Genomic DNA, 18,275 nt, shown 5'->3' with positions numbered 1-18,275 from the left:
GTAAATACTGATTCAACTTGTTGACTGGCATGGTGGTCTAGTAGTGAAAACATTCGCCTCCCACTTCAAAGGTTGATAGTTCAATCCTAGGTACTGTAGCAACAGATGTTTCTTAGGTCACAAAGAAAAAAATATCTGCTGTGAACTCAACATTGGTGTCAGAAAGGGCATCTGGTCAGTAAATGTTCCACTCCCTCCAGTCTCCCTGACTTTATTTTGAATTAAGGGCCTATAGGGTCATAAAAAGAAGAAAAAAATCAGTTTGTTAGAAATTCTTGCTCTTTCAAAACAAGACAAAATAAATATGACTTTTCATTCTGGGTTATGTGCAGGATTTATAGTGTTGAGCCTTGTGATTAATCACCATCTTTTCAACATTGAGGTATGCCTCAAATTAACCTTGCTCACAGTGTGTTACTTGTGCTTTTTAGTACTTTACAAATTTTGGGTAGGTTTTGTCATCATTATTAATGCAAGCACAGATTAATGAGATTGTGATATATTAAGGAAATGGCAAAGTCTAGGATATGCATAAACAATAGATCTTGTACATACTGAATCTACCTGTCCTTCAAGATCTTTTTCAAGTGTTCTCAAAGTGAGGAGGATGGTAATTGTGTGTGTGTGTGTGTGTGTGTGTGTGTGTGTGTGTGTATGTATGTATGTATGCATGTATGTATGTATGTATGATGTATTTGAGAACCAAGCAAGGTCAACATGGTTTTTGAGTTTGTTTCTTGGTGATATGATATTGCAATTGATAAAATGTAATGAACTTTACTAATGTGAATGTTTTTACCCTTAAGGTTCCAATGGCAGATTCATCCAGCGACTCTGATAACATTCGTCATAGAATTGGAAGAAGGGGTCCTATAAGAGCAACGAGAATCCGAAATCATGGAACTGAAGATGTTGCAGAGAAGATTCACACTTTAGCAAATACTTTGCAGGTTGCTATGAATGGTCTACTTTAAAGAACAATTTTGTAGAATTACAAGGAAGGATTCTAATTCTATATGGTCAGATAATTGTCTTGATATATAATACTGAGCCTGGGAGAGGTTTGTTTGTTTGGTCTGATTCTTAGTAGTTTACTTAGTAGTAGTTGAGCCTACTTTCCAGACTGTAACCTCTTTCGGTCCATAAAGCAGCGGCTATAAATCCAGGAAGATCATCAAATCTTGGACCTGCTTTTTCAAAACAATGGCATCTGATTAAAAGACTAGTCTGGAACAGAACATCTTGATGGGTATTAAGACACTCTATTTTGTTTGGATTTAATCTAGCCACTGTTTCAATGTTCCTCTCAAAAAGGCCAAGTTAGAGACAAAACACTAGTTATCAAGGATGGCTGAGTTTATGGAGGGTCTCTTAAGGAAGGGATACCGAAGTAATGTTCAGCAGGTTCTGACCAGTTCTGGAGAACCAGTAGTGGAAATTTTGAGTAGTTCAGAGAAATGGTAAATACCACTTCTGACTGGCCCCACCCCATCTATTCGCTGCCTCCCGAGTCCCAGCTGATAGGGAAGAAATGGGGATTTTGCAGTAACCTTCCCCTGCTACACCCACCAAGCCATGCCTATAGAACTGGTAGTAAAAAAATTTGAATCCCTCCACTGATGGGATGCACTACAAATGGCAATCCCATGACTGTGGGACACTGTGATAGTTGAAATGCCTGCTGGTTGCAAAACATCCATATCTCAATCATGTGACTGTGGGGATGCCGCAATTGTTATAAGGGTGAGGACCAGTCATAAAATGACATTTTCAGTGCAATCACAACTTTGAACAGTCATAAAACTGCTAAGTGAGAATTATTTATTGATTTAAACTATAAATATTTACATAGCCTTTTTATAAAAATGGCCAAGATGATTTTATAATAAAACACACATTTTTTAAAAGACAATTTGAATATAAAGTGAGAAGTCCGACTGATTATATATGCTTTATATCCCTCCATATTTAGATATAATTCAGTATCTGTTTTTTAACTAAAGAAACAAAGAAAATAGGTCATAATGGGGAACTATGTGTTGAGAGGTCATCGTTTTTTTGTGTTTGGATTTAACATGGTCATAGCGCATGTACTTTACATGCAAAAGATTCCAGGTTCGGTCATTGGTAAACCTGAGAAAGTTTGAGACAGGTTTATGTCTATGGAGATTCTCAGTCATCCAAGTCACAGTTGTCCCAAAGGTGCTTTTTCAAGAGGCAATTGGACTTTCTGGTTTTTCTTTGAAGAAGTTTTGCTTCTCATCCAAGAAGCGAAACATCTTCAAAGTAAAACCAGAAAGTCCAATTGTCTCTTGAAAAAGTACCCTTGAGACAAGTTTTTGTCTTAATAGTTTCTATTAAATAGTTTCTTCTAGATAGTTTCTACTGATACACATATCAGTGGTTTAGCTCAATACAAGTTCACTTTCTGTAGTCTTTTTGGTTCATTAATATTCCTAAATTACCTACAATCAAGGAAACAGTAAGGTATGCAGGTTTCTGAATACTGCCACATTATTCAACATGGTTATACCGTGTTTCCAGAAAATAAGACCAGGTCTTATATTATTTTTTTGCTCCAAAAGATGTATTAGGGCTTATTTTCTAGTTAGGTCTTATTTGGGGTGAAATGCGGTACTAATTGTATCAGTATAGCTGATGATCTTAACTGGAGCTTATTTGGGGGGGGGCGCTAGGGCTTATTTTCTGGTTGGGTCTTATTTTTGGGGAAACGGGGTAGCTTTAGGCAGATTATGAGGTTAATTTATTAGAGCAGCATTTCTCAATAGTGACAATTTTATGTATGGACTTCAACTCCCAGAACTCCCTAGCCACTGCTGACTGAGGAATTCTGGGAACTGCTCCACACATTCTAAAGTTTCCAAGGTCGAGAAACATTGGGTTAGAGCAAGTACAAATTAATACACTTTTGACAACTATATTGATGTGGATCGCCTAGAACCCTAGGATGATTGTAAGAAAGTTGAATAAATAAATAAATACAACATAAATATCAATGGGTATTAAACTGGTTGTGACTTTAAGGTTACACATTTGGTAAGAAAAGCACACAAACTGCTTGTTTTGAATATTGACTTCCCTCACTTAACCCTCATTTCAATTTAGTATCTATAGCTTGGATTGTAGTTTACTTATGCTTTCTTCTCATATTTAAAGGATGCAAACTGGAATTTAAGACATGTGGATCAGATGTTGGGCCAATATCGAGAGTATAACAATGAGCAGGCAGAAACCATTGCAAATGTAAGCAGCTACTGATTGAATTTAGTAATTAGAATCTATAAAAGTATAAATTCCTATTTCTCTTCTATTCTTTAGTGCATTTTGAAGGAAAATTGTCTTCTATCTAACAAGTTGCCATTTTCATACAGCTTAAAGAAACTTTGGAAGAGTCCGTGGGCCATCTGAAGAACCAACGCTTATTGAGAAATTCTGGAGTAAGAAGCGCATCTCTTTCAAGCTTGTATGCGAGTGACCTGGATGGTGGATCTCCAGGTATATTTAATGAACCTCAAGCTGTAATCATATACTCACTTAACTGTGGACATCCTATTGAACTATTGAATAGACATTTACAGTTTTATATAGCAAATATAACAAACTCTTTATTGATTAATTTTACTTTGTAGTAGCTATGTGTGCATAATGTAATACCTGTAAGTATGGTGGAAAATATAATATTTGAACAGATTAATACTGGTGTCTTGGCAGATTCATAGACGAATAAACAGTTCTTCATAGTTAAATTGTATTTCAGGAGAAATTTGTGCTGATTTTCCTATCTTTCTTTCTGTGAAGAAGTTCATCATGTCAAGCCTACCTCTCCTCTCAGAGATTACAGTGCAACACTAGGTATCAGGCAGCGACGGTCTAGATCTGCTGTTCGATTTGTTGATCAGCGAGGTAAATTGGACCAGGTGAGTAAGTATTCTTAAAAGCACACAGGTTCATGTTTTTCCCTGTAACCACTTTAACCACTTCTTACAAATCCTTTTTACTTTATTACCAATTATAGTGAAATATATAATTCAGCTACTTTTTGAAGTAGATTTTGAGAATTATTATCTATCTGTGAAGTTCTTGGTTGTTTGCTTGGAGATGCTTCATTACCCAACTAGATAACATCATCGGTGTGAGTGAGCATGGGGATTGATATATAGCAGCTTGCCCTGCCAGTTTTGGTGTGGGTGTGGTACCTCTTTGATTGGAGCATTGTCTTCTGCATAAAGTTTGTTTGATGTTAATTCTTGCTTATCTGAGTGTGCTTGCTGAAGGGGATGTGCTCTAGTTGTTATGCTTCATTTTTAGTTTTTTATTATCTCATTTGAATGGTGTATAAAAGTATTTATCTGAATGTGTCTGTTGATGGCTGATTTGTCTGAGTGCCAGGCTTCCAGAAATTTCCTAGCTTTTTGGATTTGGCTTGATCTAAGATGCTAATATTAACTCAGCTGAAACTGTGGTTGAATCTATCCACTTGCTGTGAAATGAAGGATTTTTTCCCCCTCATCTGATTGCTAGTGTTTGTCTGTCACTCCTATATATATGATAACTGCTAGAATGTTTGAATTGTATATTGTAGATTATGTTTGCTAATGGGACTTTATATATCTTTTCAGGACAATAGCTCCATATTATTAATCACAATGATATGAAAAAAAAGAAAGCAAACTGAAACTGCATTAAAGCATCAAATTTTTAAAATTTATATCTTTCTCTTTTTGCATTTCAAAATAAAACAGCCAATGCCAATTAGAACTTCTAAGCTTATGCGGCATTTTCTAGTGTGGTACTATTATTACTGTGTTCTAAAAATATCTTCTTTTGAGAAGAGAACACAAATTCTTCTCAAAAATGAACCATTAAAATGGTTTTTCTATTTTGTGTAATGCTATACATACCCAAGATTCGTATCCAGTACATTTTTAATTTTAGTGGTATGTCCTAAACTTATTAAAAATAATTCATTAAATATAGTTTTTCAGTGTGCAAGAGGTGAAATATTTAATTAATTGCTAAGGAAACTACATTTAATACTATTTTTTAAGCTTTTAAATGTGATACTACATTTTATCAGTGTAATCCAATACATTTATTACATATTATATAGGAATAATTGAATATAAAACTGCTGTAATCTAAGAATTACTTGCACTACTACTTTGAGTAATGTTTATTGCTGTTACTATTTGTAATTTCTTTTGTTAGAGAGTAAAAATAATTTTGGCTAATGACTTTAGATAAAATGGGCTCTGGAATAGCTACTGTATTTTAAAATGTTTAAAACAGTCACTGTCCAATGCTAATATAGAAATATTCTTTTGAGATTTATCAATCTAAGAATAACGTAACAAGACAGTTGAAGAGAGGTGAGAGAAATTTAGAACAGTACCGTATTTTCACCCATATAACCCGCCCACGCAAATAACCGCACACGCATATAACCCGCGGGTTTTCCGAATCGTGTAAAATATTTCCCGTATACCCCGCCCACGCATATAACCCGCCCACGCATATAACCCGCCCACGCATATAACCCGCCCACGCATATAACCCGCGACGAGTAAAAGAGAAGGGAAACAGCTGAGATGGGGGGGGAAGAAACGGAGAAAGAAGCCTGCGCAAGCTGGGGAAGAGGAAAGGAACGAAGGAGAAGGAAACAGCTGAGATCGGGGTGGGGGAAGAAACGGAGAAAGAAGCCTGTGCAAGCTGGGGAAGAGGAAAGGAACGGAGGAGAAGGAAACAGCTGAGATCGGGGTGGGGGAAGAAACGGAGAAAGAAGCCTGCGCACGCTGGGGAAGAGGAAAGGAACGGAGGAGAAGGAAACAGCTGAGATCGGGGTGGGGGAAGAAACGGAGAAAGAAGCCTGCGCAAGCTGGGGAAGAGGAAAGGAACGGAGGAGAAGGAAACAGCTGAGATCGGGGTGGGGGAAGAAACGGAGAAAGAAGCCTGCGCACGCTGGGGAAGAGGAAAGGAACGGAGGAGAAGGAAACAGCTGAGATCGGGGTGGGGGAAGAAACGGAGAAAGAAGCAAGCCTCTGATCGTGTAAGCCTCCGATCGTGTAAAATATTTTCCGTATACCCCGCCCACGCATATAACCCGCAGGGGGGCGCTGTGCATGTAAAAACCGCATATAACCCGCGGGTTATATGGGTGAAAATACGGTAAGCAACAACAATATAATAAAACATAGTTTAAGAGTGTTTAAGACATTCTTAGGTGAATAATATTTACTGGCTTAAATCTCAGCTAGCAGATATTCAAAAAGTACTTTCAGTAATTGGAAAAAGAATAACATGTTGGAAAAAAGTAATACATTTTTTAGAGTAAAGGAAAAATGTGAGTGTACAAAAATCTGTAGGATATTAAGTAATTCTGAAAAAGAAAACTAAGTACTAAAACATTTTAATAAATTTTGCCCTGAACTAGTTACATAGGATTGACCCAGGTCCTTTGGTCTAATTTGAATAAATTTTAATATATAAAGATACAAAAATCTAATAATTATATTCTTCTTTCTAATTATTGTTATTATAGCTGTTTTGTAGCTTTCAGTATTTTGAAAAGCGTACTGAAAAATATACTGAATATACTAAGTGATAGAAAAATATGTTTAAAACAGCTAATTATGTTCTGTATGTATTCATACTGCAGCTCCATTCTTTACACCAGTCACTTAGAGATGTCAGCAGTGAACAAATTCGCTTAGGAGAAGACCTCACCAGAGAACTTTCAAGAAGAAATCGGTATGACATGAAAGAATGACTTTGGTTGGTGGAGAAACTTGAGTGTATAACATTAGGAACAAATACTTGATGTTTGATGGTTTTGTTCAGTCATTTTACTATATTATGTGTTATTTTTATTGCATCTACCTAATAACAGAAGTTCTCTGGCACATTACAACAGTTATAGAAATATTTAAAAATCCGATAAAAGCAATAAAATAACATATATCAAAGCCAATTTCCCGATGTAATGTGGGCACTTCTTATTAAAATAAAGCATACAAAAATGCCTTGTTGACGAGAAATAACTTAGCAAGATTCGGATATAATACTAAGTGGCTGCAAATATACCTTCCTTGGGAAGGTATTTTTTAAAATTGCAATTATACAGCTGGAAACTCCCGTCCCTCATAGAACCTTGTCCTTTATAAAACTCCTCCGTAAACTTCACTTGGCAGCTTTGGGAAGAGCAGTTGATAGAATGCCTGGATAGATACATATGAGAGATGTTGCTTGCTTTACTCTGATCCCAAATTATTTAGAGCTTTAATAATCATCGGCTATCTTGAATAGAATCTGTAAACAGATTGTAGAAATCAATTTCCAAAAAGACTAGTCTTGTTTCAGGGGAACCTATTCAGTACTGGTGCCATAACTAAAAATATCATTTTATGGCCTTAGCTCATGAAAATGGGATACTACTAGCAATTTCCTCCAGGTGGACTTTGGTTGGAAAAGGCAATCTTGTGGGGTATACAGGCACCAAATCATAAAGAACCTATAAGTTAAAACAGGTCTTTGAATTGTACCCAAACCTATTAGCAACTAATACAGGGCCCACAATATAAGGGTAATATACTAACAGTGATTAACACCTGCCAATAAGTGGGCCATTTCATTCTGAAACATTTGCAGTTTCTAGGTTGTTAGAACAGAATTAAGCCATCTAACTACTTCTTCATCTAGCTTATTAAAGTTCCATTATTTGATGTATTTGATGTTTATTGGGGTCCCTTCTCATTAGAGGAGAGATAATACAAAACAAAACACATCCTGTTCTGAAACAATAACATATTTTGAAAATAAATTACTGCAATTTTGTAATAGAGATAGAAATTAATTTGCTTAATGTAGTACATGGTATACTTTCAAGAAGTATGTGTTTTTCTTTTTTTATTTTAAGAAATGATGCTGAAATTAAAAAAAGATTAGAAGATATATCTGGCAGACTTGATGAATCGCAAAGGCAGGAAACGGTAAGGATATTAAAAACTCAATAATAGGGTGTGTGTGTGTGTGAACTATCTATCAGTCCATCCATCCATCCATCCATCCATCCATCCATCCATCCATCCATCCATCCATCCATCTTAATATGGAGTGCTAGAAAAAAATGGAGCTTGTGTCTGTGCCAAAACCTCTTAGATTTTAGAAAAAAAGAATTTAATTTACTATACCTGGTGACTGAACTTTCTTCTTCAGAAGAAAAGCTGGGATCTATTCAGATGTATCTGCCTTGAAAATAACCCATGTTGAACTGTATAATACAGTCAAACATCAGCACAGGAAATATGTTATGGCATTTTGTGTTATGTCATAACATATTTTATGATAATTTTTATGTCATGAACAGTTTGCCAAATTTCAATTCCACAGGAATCATGCGGCCCAGACTTCTATAAGTCCATTTGAAGTACCTTGGTTCAAAAATTATTACCCTATGAGCACACTTTTTCCCAGTTAAAGATCACAGAAACAGGGAGTTTTAGTAATAAATAGATTTTTAAAAACTTGACATTTATTGCACTATGTGAAGTTCAGCACAAATTGCCCCTTTATAAAAATTAAATTTCAGCCATTTCTGATCAAACATAGCCATTTATGTTTTTTCCTACTGTACTTACGGAGGTATATAAGTTTCTTTTTCTGAATGGGGGATTTAGTCAAATGAGATTAAATCTTCCCAAGTAGATCACGTAGATCAATACGTGTAGGCCTTGGAGAAAAGCAAACCCATTATGTTAGTGGGCATTGCTTGAGGTGACTTACTAATAGTTTTACTATGGCGGGAATCCTATGGATCCATTATCAGTCATCAGTCATCAGTAATTGTTTTTTGTTCTTATAGCAGTTGAAGAACATTCATTTTTTCCCTGTTGTTTGTAATTTCAAACAACATTCAAACAATTTTGGCCTGAAACGGCCGGAAAATAGCCTTTTTTTTGGCTGTTTGTCAGGGCATTTTCTGGTGCTCTGGCACCCGCAAACACTAGCTGGCTAGCGTGCCGGAAACCAGAAGAGCATCTGGTGACGGTGTGTGCCCACCGAGAGGACACTGCATGTCACCTTTGGCACGTGTGCCATAGGTTCGCCATCACGGCTCTAAATTGTGTGCCAACTCTGCCAGGGGATGTGCAACTCTATTCAGAAATAAAAATAGAAAATTCCCAGCATCAGGAAGCCTCAAAAGTCACAGCTGTTTGGTTTTACCAAGGTTGAGGTATAATATGTTCTTCCGCATTCAAATCCCCACAGCCTTCAGACGTTAGGAAAGGCCCTTAATGGCATGACATGGTTATCACAGGGTGGAGATCTAAATAGGGCATCATCACTATTCTGATGATACCTCGGCTTCTGCAAATGAATGACCATCCCAACTTCATGTAGATGTTGAACAGAAGAGAATAAAACTCTGAGGCAACTTGAATAGTAGTAATCGGAAGCTAGATTTTCTCCTCACCGTCACCAACTGGAAGCAGCCTTGAAGAAAGAAGAAGAATAAGTAACAGTGTCCCTCCTCTCCTTATATGGTTCAGAAGTATCCATAACATTGAAGGCTGCTAAGAGTCATGGAGGGCAAAATGACTGTGTTCCCCACATTCCAGATCTGAATGACATTATCTATAAGTGTGAACATTACAGTGCTATAACAAGTTTAAAACATGAGTGAAAATGGTCCAGATAAGCCATTAACTCCAGGGCCTTCTGGAGCTACCACAGAAGCCAATCATCTTCTTAATAACCTACTCTAAAATCGGAAGGTGAAGACTAGACAAAAATAGTTCAATTTTATGAGATCCAGTGATGATTTCTTAAGGGGAGAGCAGACCATATCCTTTTTCAGAACAGGTGAACTCTCCCCTCTCTCAATGTTTGAAAACTAAGTCTTCGGTACATTGATATTTTTTAAATGTCTTTTTCCCCCAAAAAGAAAAGCGAGAAAAATGCTTTTGATCTTGCATCTTTTGTAATAAAATTTTTTACTAAAACCAAGTAGCAGCAGAACATACAGTATATAAAATAGGTTTAAACACTAGGAGTGCCACTGTACGAAAACTTACTTTTATATTTAAATGAATTTATATAGGAAACAGGGTAGACTAGGCAGCAGCATATCATTTCTAGTGAGCTTTGAAAAACACTTGTGCAAATGGAAGTTTAAAGACATGCTAAACATGTAATTGTTACTTGCCACTAGAGGGTAGTGTCTGCAAATAAATAAAGGGAAAAAATCAACTCCTCTCAAACATGAGTGCTCCCTCTATCTTACAAAGTTAGGAAATTGAAGGGAAAAATTGCAATTGAAATAAAATTCCTGATTCATTCAGTCATATTTTATTATTTAAAAGTTAGATGTTATTCTAATTCATTTCTTCATTTGTCATTCAGGAAAGTTTTAATAACAATAAAAAAAAAACTGGCACTGATGTATGGAAATATACTGGCATTGATATATGGAAATACAACCTTTTCACATTACTGCCCTGATCTAATTCTACATGTGCACAGCTAGCAGCCCTGGGAGGAGATGTACATTCCTGCCAATATCAAAAGACTCTTCCTGCTAATTTAACAGAATCCAGATGTGAATGTTGGAATACAGATTCAGTCTTGTGTCTGAAGTAGCTGCATAACCTAGCTTTAGCATGGGAATCTCCTTTACTGGACCTGGTGCAACAATGTTTTGATTGATGATTATTGCTTTCATACGCCATACTGTTGCAATGCAAATGAAAATAATACCCAGTTTCTATGTCTCAGGATATAATTTCGAAGCAAATGGTTGTAATAAATTTGCTGAATTTAGGCAGATCAGAATCTCATCAATGCCTTAACATCAGACTCTATAGATGTAATTTTCCAAAAGGAAAACAGTGGAAATAAAAAAAAGACTGAAGTGCAAACTTATATATCTGGTTTCATTTTATTTTACATACAGTAATTTGTTTTAATATTATTATATGGGGAATGACAAAGTGCTAGGCAGGATATGAAGCTCCACCAGTAAACAGAAATATTATGCTTGGTTTGTTTTCTAAGATTTCTTCTGGCTTAAATTATTTTTCAGAGTCTTAGATCTTCAAGTAAACAAATGCAGAACTTGGTATAAACAATTAGAATAGCCTAATCCATCTATTCTTGGTTTTCATATCCACTGTATTATTAATGCAAATGGTGATAGGGAGGACAGTTAATTGGTAGCAGTGGACAAGAGATATTTTCTTAGTAAAAACTTATTGCTTGAGTAGCTGCAGCTTAATTGTAAGATTTCAGGTTATATCTAAATTGTGTTCTTCCACTGATGGACATTTAGTTAGCAGTATAAAGGCTGTTTCATTATAAATAAGTATAGCTGTAGCTTTTAAAACAGGCTAAATCACAGACTAAATCACAGCATATTCACTGCTTGTAGAACATTGCAGATTCAAACTCTGCATTTCTAGATAGAAATGGAGAAGTCTTGTTTCATAATTTTAAGATCTTCTGCTATCTAGTACCAAAACTAGCTGAACTAACCATCTTATTTAAGGTAAGGAGGTTCCTATGATCCAGTAGCACAATGCAAAATAAAATGATTTGCAGCAATTTCCTTATATCTGAAGTCTCTCCATGCTATTTCTCATTTTGTGCTGAAAGTTAGTAGACCAATTATGAGTTCAGAGCAAAACCTGGGCAAAGGGAATAATTGCTGATAGCCTGTTTCCTGTTATGCTGGTGAAAAAATGCAAGAGAATCTTCTGTTAAACAGATTCCAACCAGAATGTTAACCATATTGGTTTCATTTTGTTAAGGGGACTATCCGGTTCATATTACTACAATAGGCACATCTTATAATACGGTTAGTGTTTGGAATAAAATCAAATATGCAATTGGATCTTGGTACTTACTTTCCTTTTCCTTTGTTATGAATTTGGAGCATTTATGTTTGCTTTTTTTAAACATCGTAACAAACGTTTCTACTCTGACATCTGCCTGCTTATATAGGTATCAGAGAGGGTGGAAAGAAGACTCCAAGAGATCGAACGAGAAATCCGATCAGAAAGGCAATTGGTAGAAAGACGCCAAGACCAACTGGGACACATGTCTGTGCACCTGCAGGAAGTAAGCATAAAGGCCTTGGTATATGTTTAAAACCGCAAAAGAGCTTTATGTTAGTAATATAGGCTGAGTTAATTATTTGAAGGGGGTGACTTTCTTCATGCCCCCCTCCCCCCCCATAATAGAGGTCATGCAAAACTGACAAGATACTGATGAAGTGGGGCTCCCAGGTTTCAACTGCAAAATCCAAATAAACTGCTGGTTGACAGCACAGCAATAACGAAAATTTCTCTGCTGCTATGTAGTGCAATTTCAAATCCAGATCTGGTAACTTTGCTTCTATACAAAAATATTTCTCATGCTGGAAGCCGGGAGTGTTGGTTCCCATTATACAATAGTTGAAAGGATGCTGTCTTAAAACAATTTCAGGCACATTTAAGATTTAAACGATTGAAGGTATTATTAACAGCCAGTAGTGCATACTTTTCTTTTGAAGGGGTAAATGTAATGTAATGGGTAGCCAGTTTCCTGGTGCCGTATAATCAGCTGTGTTTGAATGAAAACGCATCCAGGAGAACAAGAGCCTGTGCTGGGAAGGCAAACTGAGCTATTGTTTGCTTCAGAACAGAAAATTAAAGTCTTTCCCACCTTTTCTTTGAAGAGAATGCATAAAGTGCATATGGGAGAGGTAGTTAATTTGCTCCACCCCTGTACTTCAGAGGCCAGGGTTTTTAAAATATATAGCTTATAATTTTGGAATTAATTTAAATGTCTGGGCAATTAGTGGCCGTCATTTTCAATTGACTTTACTCAGGTGTCTCACAGAGTCTATGAAAAGTTTAATATCATATTTGGTTGCTTTAATAAATGTAGTGACCTGGGTGCATTTTTCTGAAAAGCAATTGTAGATTATATAGAGAAGTATAAATCACTAGGGATTAATTGAGATTGATGCTTTCAGTTTTGAAAAAAAAAAAGTGGATTTCTCTCAAGAGGTCACATTAAAAAGAAGAGAGGAGGGGAAAGCTACCACACATGTTAAGTTTAGTAAAAGTAATAGCTTTTCAACTTCATGTGCTCTTACTGGGTCAGAGATTTTTTTTCCTGGTATTCGCCTTCGTTTTTTAAATTACCTCGAATGATTGTAAAAGATTGTGATTGATTAGAGCAAAGAGGAAATGAAAGTGGTTAAGTTCTGCAGAGAAGATTCTCACAATGTCTAGCAATTTTTTTCCATTGCTTTTGGGCTTTTCCTTATTTTGGATCCAGGAACTCAATGTATAATTTAATACCGTACTATATCTTGCAAACCCAAATATGCACTTTTACAAGATTTTACACCTTGTCCTTTTTTAAAAAAAACATGAAATTTTTTATCAAACATATATATGCATACATATATATACCCTACCTGAATCGGGAGGCGCTCACAACAGTCACTCGGGCCCTAGTGATCTCCAGGCTGGAATACTGCAATGTGCTCTACATGGGGCTGCCCTTGAAGAGCATCCGGCGACTTCAGCTAGTGCAGAACGCAGCCGCGCGAGTGATTGCGGGTGTACCTCGATTCACCCGCATAACACCTATCCTCCGCGAGCTGCGCTGGCTACCTGTCGATCTCCGGATGCGCTTCAAGGTGCTATTAATCACCCATAAAGCCCTACATGGCAGTGGATCTGGATACTTGAGAGACCGCCTTCTGCCAATTACATCCCTGCGACCAATAAGATCACATAGATTAGGCCTCCTCCGTATCCCATCGGCCAGCCAGTGTCGGCTGGCAACCACAAGGAGGAGGGCCTTCTCAGCAGTAGCCCCGGCCCTTTGGAACGAGCTCCCTGTGGAGATTCGTACCCTCTCCACTGTCCAAGCCTTCCGCACAGCCCTGAAGAACTGGCTCGCCCGTCAGGCCTGGGGATAAGGATAATTGCCCCTCCCGAATGTTGTATGGATGTTGCCTACTATTTTTAGTATATGTCTCTATTTTGTTGTCTGTATCCCCCCCTTTTCCTAGTTTTATGTGAGCTGCCCTGAGTCCCCTCAGGGAAAAGGGCGGCCTACAAATTCTAATAAAAGAAAAAGAAAGAAAAGAAAGATATGCTTGGTAGTGAATGTTTTGTTAATGTTCTTCATACAAACTTAACCTTTACCTTTTCCTATAGTGGGAACATGTTGCTGTACTTTTTAAATTTGCCTTGATTGAGATGATCTATTTGAAATACATATTTCAAATTATACATGGTGATTATATTTGGTAATACCGTAGATTGCATTTGGACATTATCTTGCATTGTGGGTTTTTTTCTGTTTTAATTCTTTTTTAGTAAACAAATTTATATGGTCACCCAACTCCTACAGAGTTGACTCCAGGCAGCTTAGAACATTAAATATATATATAAACCATACCCTCCTAATGGTGGCAGCAACAAAACCAGATCAATCACTTAATTAGTTCCATCTTCATTCATGGTTCCCAGACCCACTGACAAAGTCATACTTTCAGGGCCTATTGGAAAAGCAACAAGGTGGAGCTGATTGTACATCTGGGGAATGATGTTCCATAGAGAAGGAGTCACCATCGAGAAGACCCTTTTTTGTGTCCTATTTGATGTACATCCCTAACAGTTGAGGGATATACCTTGCCTTCTAATCCTGGTAGGCCAGGTGGATGTAACAGATAGCTTTCAAATAGCCTAGCGTCAGGCCATGTAGAACTTGAGAGATGATAACCAGCACCCTAAATTCGCGGCACGTGCGCTCACATTTGCGAACTGGTAGGAAAGGTATGTGAATCCCACCGCTGGTTCAACCTGTGTATATGAGTATTAAAGTTTTTTCAGGGCAGAGTTATACACAAAGAACTTATATTACTATCTTGCAGGTTGTCCTCCTTGGCAAATCACCAAGAACTGAGCATTACATTTTAATACATTATTGTAAGAACTTGTATACTATATAGCTCTTCCAGTTGGGTTTTTCTAGCTCCCCAAACTTTTAAGGTGTTTAACTAAATATCTAAAAAACCTATGCAGTGGAACCATAAATCATGTGGCAATTTTATAGTTTTTCTCCCCCGTGGCGTATATAACAATGGTAAGTGGCTTAAAGCTGAATGTCAGAGTTGGACACCTTTTGCACAATTGGCAAGATTATATATCTCTCCATCTGTTATTTTCCTCAGGAATATCACTTCTGTGTTTTGGAAAGAAGAGCAATGCATTAAAAGTATGATTTTGAATGTACAAATAGCTGAGAAAGAAAGAGTTAGTGCCTTCTCTGTCTGGCTTGGGTCTGAAATTGAGGAGGGTTTCTGTTAAAGCTAAAGCATTTATAGTTGCAAAAAGGCTCATGAGAGAAAACTGGAGCCACAGGGACTTTCTTATGGTAGGCATCAAGTGATACTTCCTCAATGTCTGATTTAACTTTAGCTATCATCCTCTGATGGAAACAATATCTGTGCAATTCCTTGCAGTTCATACCTCAGTACAAAGAATTGTATTTCTGTGCATGAAGCATAGGCTGTTTTTGAAGCAAAGATTCAAACATCATAGATAGTCCTCATTTAACACTTTCTAATAGAGACCGGAAGTTCATCAATAAATAACACAGTCATAAATTGAAAAAAACAACAACCATATCACCATGTTGCTTAACAATGGCAGCTCTGGTTGCCATTATTAAATGAGAACAATGTCAGATGTTAAGCAAGGATGTCACATAACCCTCACTTCTAATTACTTGCTGAGTTCCCTATTGATTTTGCTTGTGAGAAGTTGGCAGGGAAGATCACAAATTGTGATCATATGACTGCAATGGCCATAAATACATAGTCCAGTCGTAATTACAATTTGTTCAATATTGTCATAAAGTTGAATGGTTGCTGAAGGAGGGGACTCCTTGCATATGGGAAATCCGTCACTCCTGACCTCTTTTAATATACAACCTTTTTTGCTCTGTACAACACAATATGGTGGATGGTACCCTCTGATAAAAGAAAAGAACAGATCTTCAGTGAAATTTAGTTCAATGTTTGGACCAGAGATATTCACAGATTAGTATATGTCAGAGTTAGCTTTTATTTCGAACAGTATGCATCTACAATATGTAGATAAAGTCCATATGTATCATCAGACAAAAAAAAAACCAAAGTGCATATTGTTTAGCATATTTGTACATTAATTATTCCCTTGAAATCCCACATCCTCTCTTTTTATTCTTTCAAGGCTTTAAAGCAACAAGATGCTAAAGGCAATGGAGCGGAAATTGTCTTGAAAAATAGAATTGCAAAAATGGAAGATGAAAAAAGCAAAGTAAGATTTAAAAATTCTATTGTAGTGATGTTGTGTCTTGTAGTGGCTTTTCTCTGTGTGATTAAGAAAAAAGGTGCATGAACTTTTCCCCAACTGTCAGATGACATAGTTGTGGTTTATGTTTTTCATGTTAAGATGTAGAAAAATCTTAAAATATAGAAAGAGTAGGGGATGAAAACTGATCTGAAACAATTCCTCATCATATGCTGTATTTTGGTATGGAAGGCATTTTGTTGGAATGTTAAGCCATGTGTTCAGCCTGATGATGATAGTATGCATGAAGCATCTGTTCTACTAATGTAAGCTCCCCACAGAACTTTGGATGATCATAATTCTAAATTACATCGGGAGATCTCTCCAAGTAGAATAATTATCTCTTGGCAAGCATTCACCAATCAGCTAATGAAGTGTAATCAGAATTATGGCGGATCTTGCTATTTGTTGCCCCATCTTCATCATGACATTCTGCTTATAAAGGGGATTTGAACTGAGAAATTGGGCTTCAGACTGAAATTATCTCTCAAACCTAGTTCACAACATATTTTATAAAAGGGACTCTAAACAAGACAAAATATACTTCTTTTCTCATTGGTTTTCAAAGCTAAATATTGCAACTTTTTTAAAAAAGAAAACCCTTTGTTTATTGTCTAAACTAATGGGCTCTGAATATGGCACAAGTGGAACAACAATGATAATTATCTGTACCTTCATATAAAGGAGGTTCCACAGTTTTTGGCCCCATACAATTTAAGAAATTAAAGTTGTAATGGGTAGGCTTCAAACTGAATATGATTTCAACATCATTTGAACTTAAGTTTGGTTTAAACCAGTTAAGTATCATTAAAACTGAGAAACTTAAATAATTGAAATTTATGTACATGCATGCAAGAATTAAAATTGGTGGAAGAAAGCAGACCAAATATCCCTGTTGGGGAGAACTATAAAGAGCCATCACTAAAAATACGGTTTTTCATCTTTCTGCCAAATTCTTTGAGCAATGGTATATAAAGTAGTGCCTCTGAAGATGAATGCAGTTGATGGTCAGGTTTATGCATCTTCATAATATACATGGTTGATAATGTACAGTGTTTTATATTGCATCTGTAAATGAACAGCCAGGCAAATCAGTTTAAATATGAAGTGAAATCATTAGGAAAAAGCAAACTGACTAGACAGCTTTGTAAGAGACTGGAAACTGTTTGTGGACTTTCTATGTAATAACAGATGGTTAACAGAGGGATTTGAAGATTAGTGTAATGTTTAGCTCAACCTGTCGACTGCTTTTTCTTCTTATTTCTATATACATATGTACGTACCTACCTACCTACCTACCTACCTACCTACCTACCTACCTACCTACCTTCCTACATACATACATACATACATACATACATACATACATACCGGTACATACATACATACTGGTACATACAGTACATACATACCTGAATATAATATAAATATATATTGTATTTATGTATGTATGAATATGTGTGTGTGTATATAAAGGGGAAGATAATTTACTGTTTTTTCTTTCAGTACCCAGCCAGGGTGGATCCTATATATTAAATGTTAAGTTTAACTGACCACTTTTTCCTCTTTTTTTGTACACTATTTTTTTCTTTTTTGTAACAATTAATAATAATAATAATAATAATAATAATAATAATAATTAACATGATGGATTATTTGGAAACAAACAACATCTTGCCAGTAGAGCAAAAAGGCAACAAAAGAAGGAGCAGGGGGACAAAAGATCAGCTTCTAATTGATAAAATGATATTAGAAAATTGTAAGAACAGAAAAACAAACTTGAATATGGCCTGGATTGATTACAAAAAGGCATTTGACTCACTGCCACATAGTTGGATCATAAAATGCTTAGAAACAACTGGC

At 36.4% G+C, this 18,275-nt stretch overlaps 1 protein-coding gene across 5 annotated transcripts in view; it reads left to right on the top strand.

Annotated features, from left to right (window-relative positions):
* The window catches only part of CEP128 (centrosomal protein 128), a 190,554-nt gene that overhangs the window by 4,519 nt on the left and 167,760 nt on the right, over nucleotides 1-18,275 (top strand). For all 5 annotated transcript variants that reach the window (XM_087725051.1, XM_087725066.1, XM_087725042.1 and 2 more), the window contains exons 2-9: nucleotides 807-950; nucleotides 3,178-3,264; nucleotides 3,393-3,516; nucleotides 3,820-3,938; nucleotides 6,677-6,768; nucleotides 7,934-8,006; nucleotides 12,016-12,132; nucleotides 16,293-16,379. In XM_087725051.1, the coding sequence (XP_087581177.1) occupies nucleotides 813-950; nucleotides 3,178-3,264; nucleotides 3,393-3,516; nucleotides 3,820-3,938; nucleotides 6,677-6,768; nucleotides 7,934-8,006; nucleotides 12,016-12,132; nucleotides 16,293-16,379 (837 nt within the window). In that variant the 5' untranslated portion in view covers nucleotides 807-812. The remainder of the gene's footprint in view (nucleotides 1-806; nucleotides 951-3,177; nucleotides 3,265-3,392; nucleotides 3,517-3,819; nucleotides 3,939-6,676; nucleotides 6,769-7,933; nucleotides 8,007-12,015; nucleotides 12,133-16,292; nucleotides 16,380-18,275) is intronic.

The sequence above is a fragment of the Thamnophis sirtalis genome, unplaced genomic scaffold, assembly GCF_051295495.1.
Source record: "Thamnophis sirtalis isolate CommonGarterSnake01/CBP01778 unplaced genomic scaffold, rThaSir2_p1.2 scaffold_1, whole genome shotgun sequence".
Lineage (NCBI taxonomy): Eukaryota > Metazoa > Chordata > Lepidosauria > Squamata > Natricidae > Thamnophis > Thamnophis sirtalis.
The sequence above is the reverse complement of the archived record's forward strand: the minus strand, read 5'-3'. Positions and strand labels throughout refer to the sequence as shown.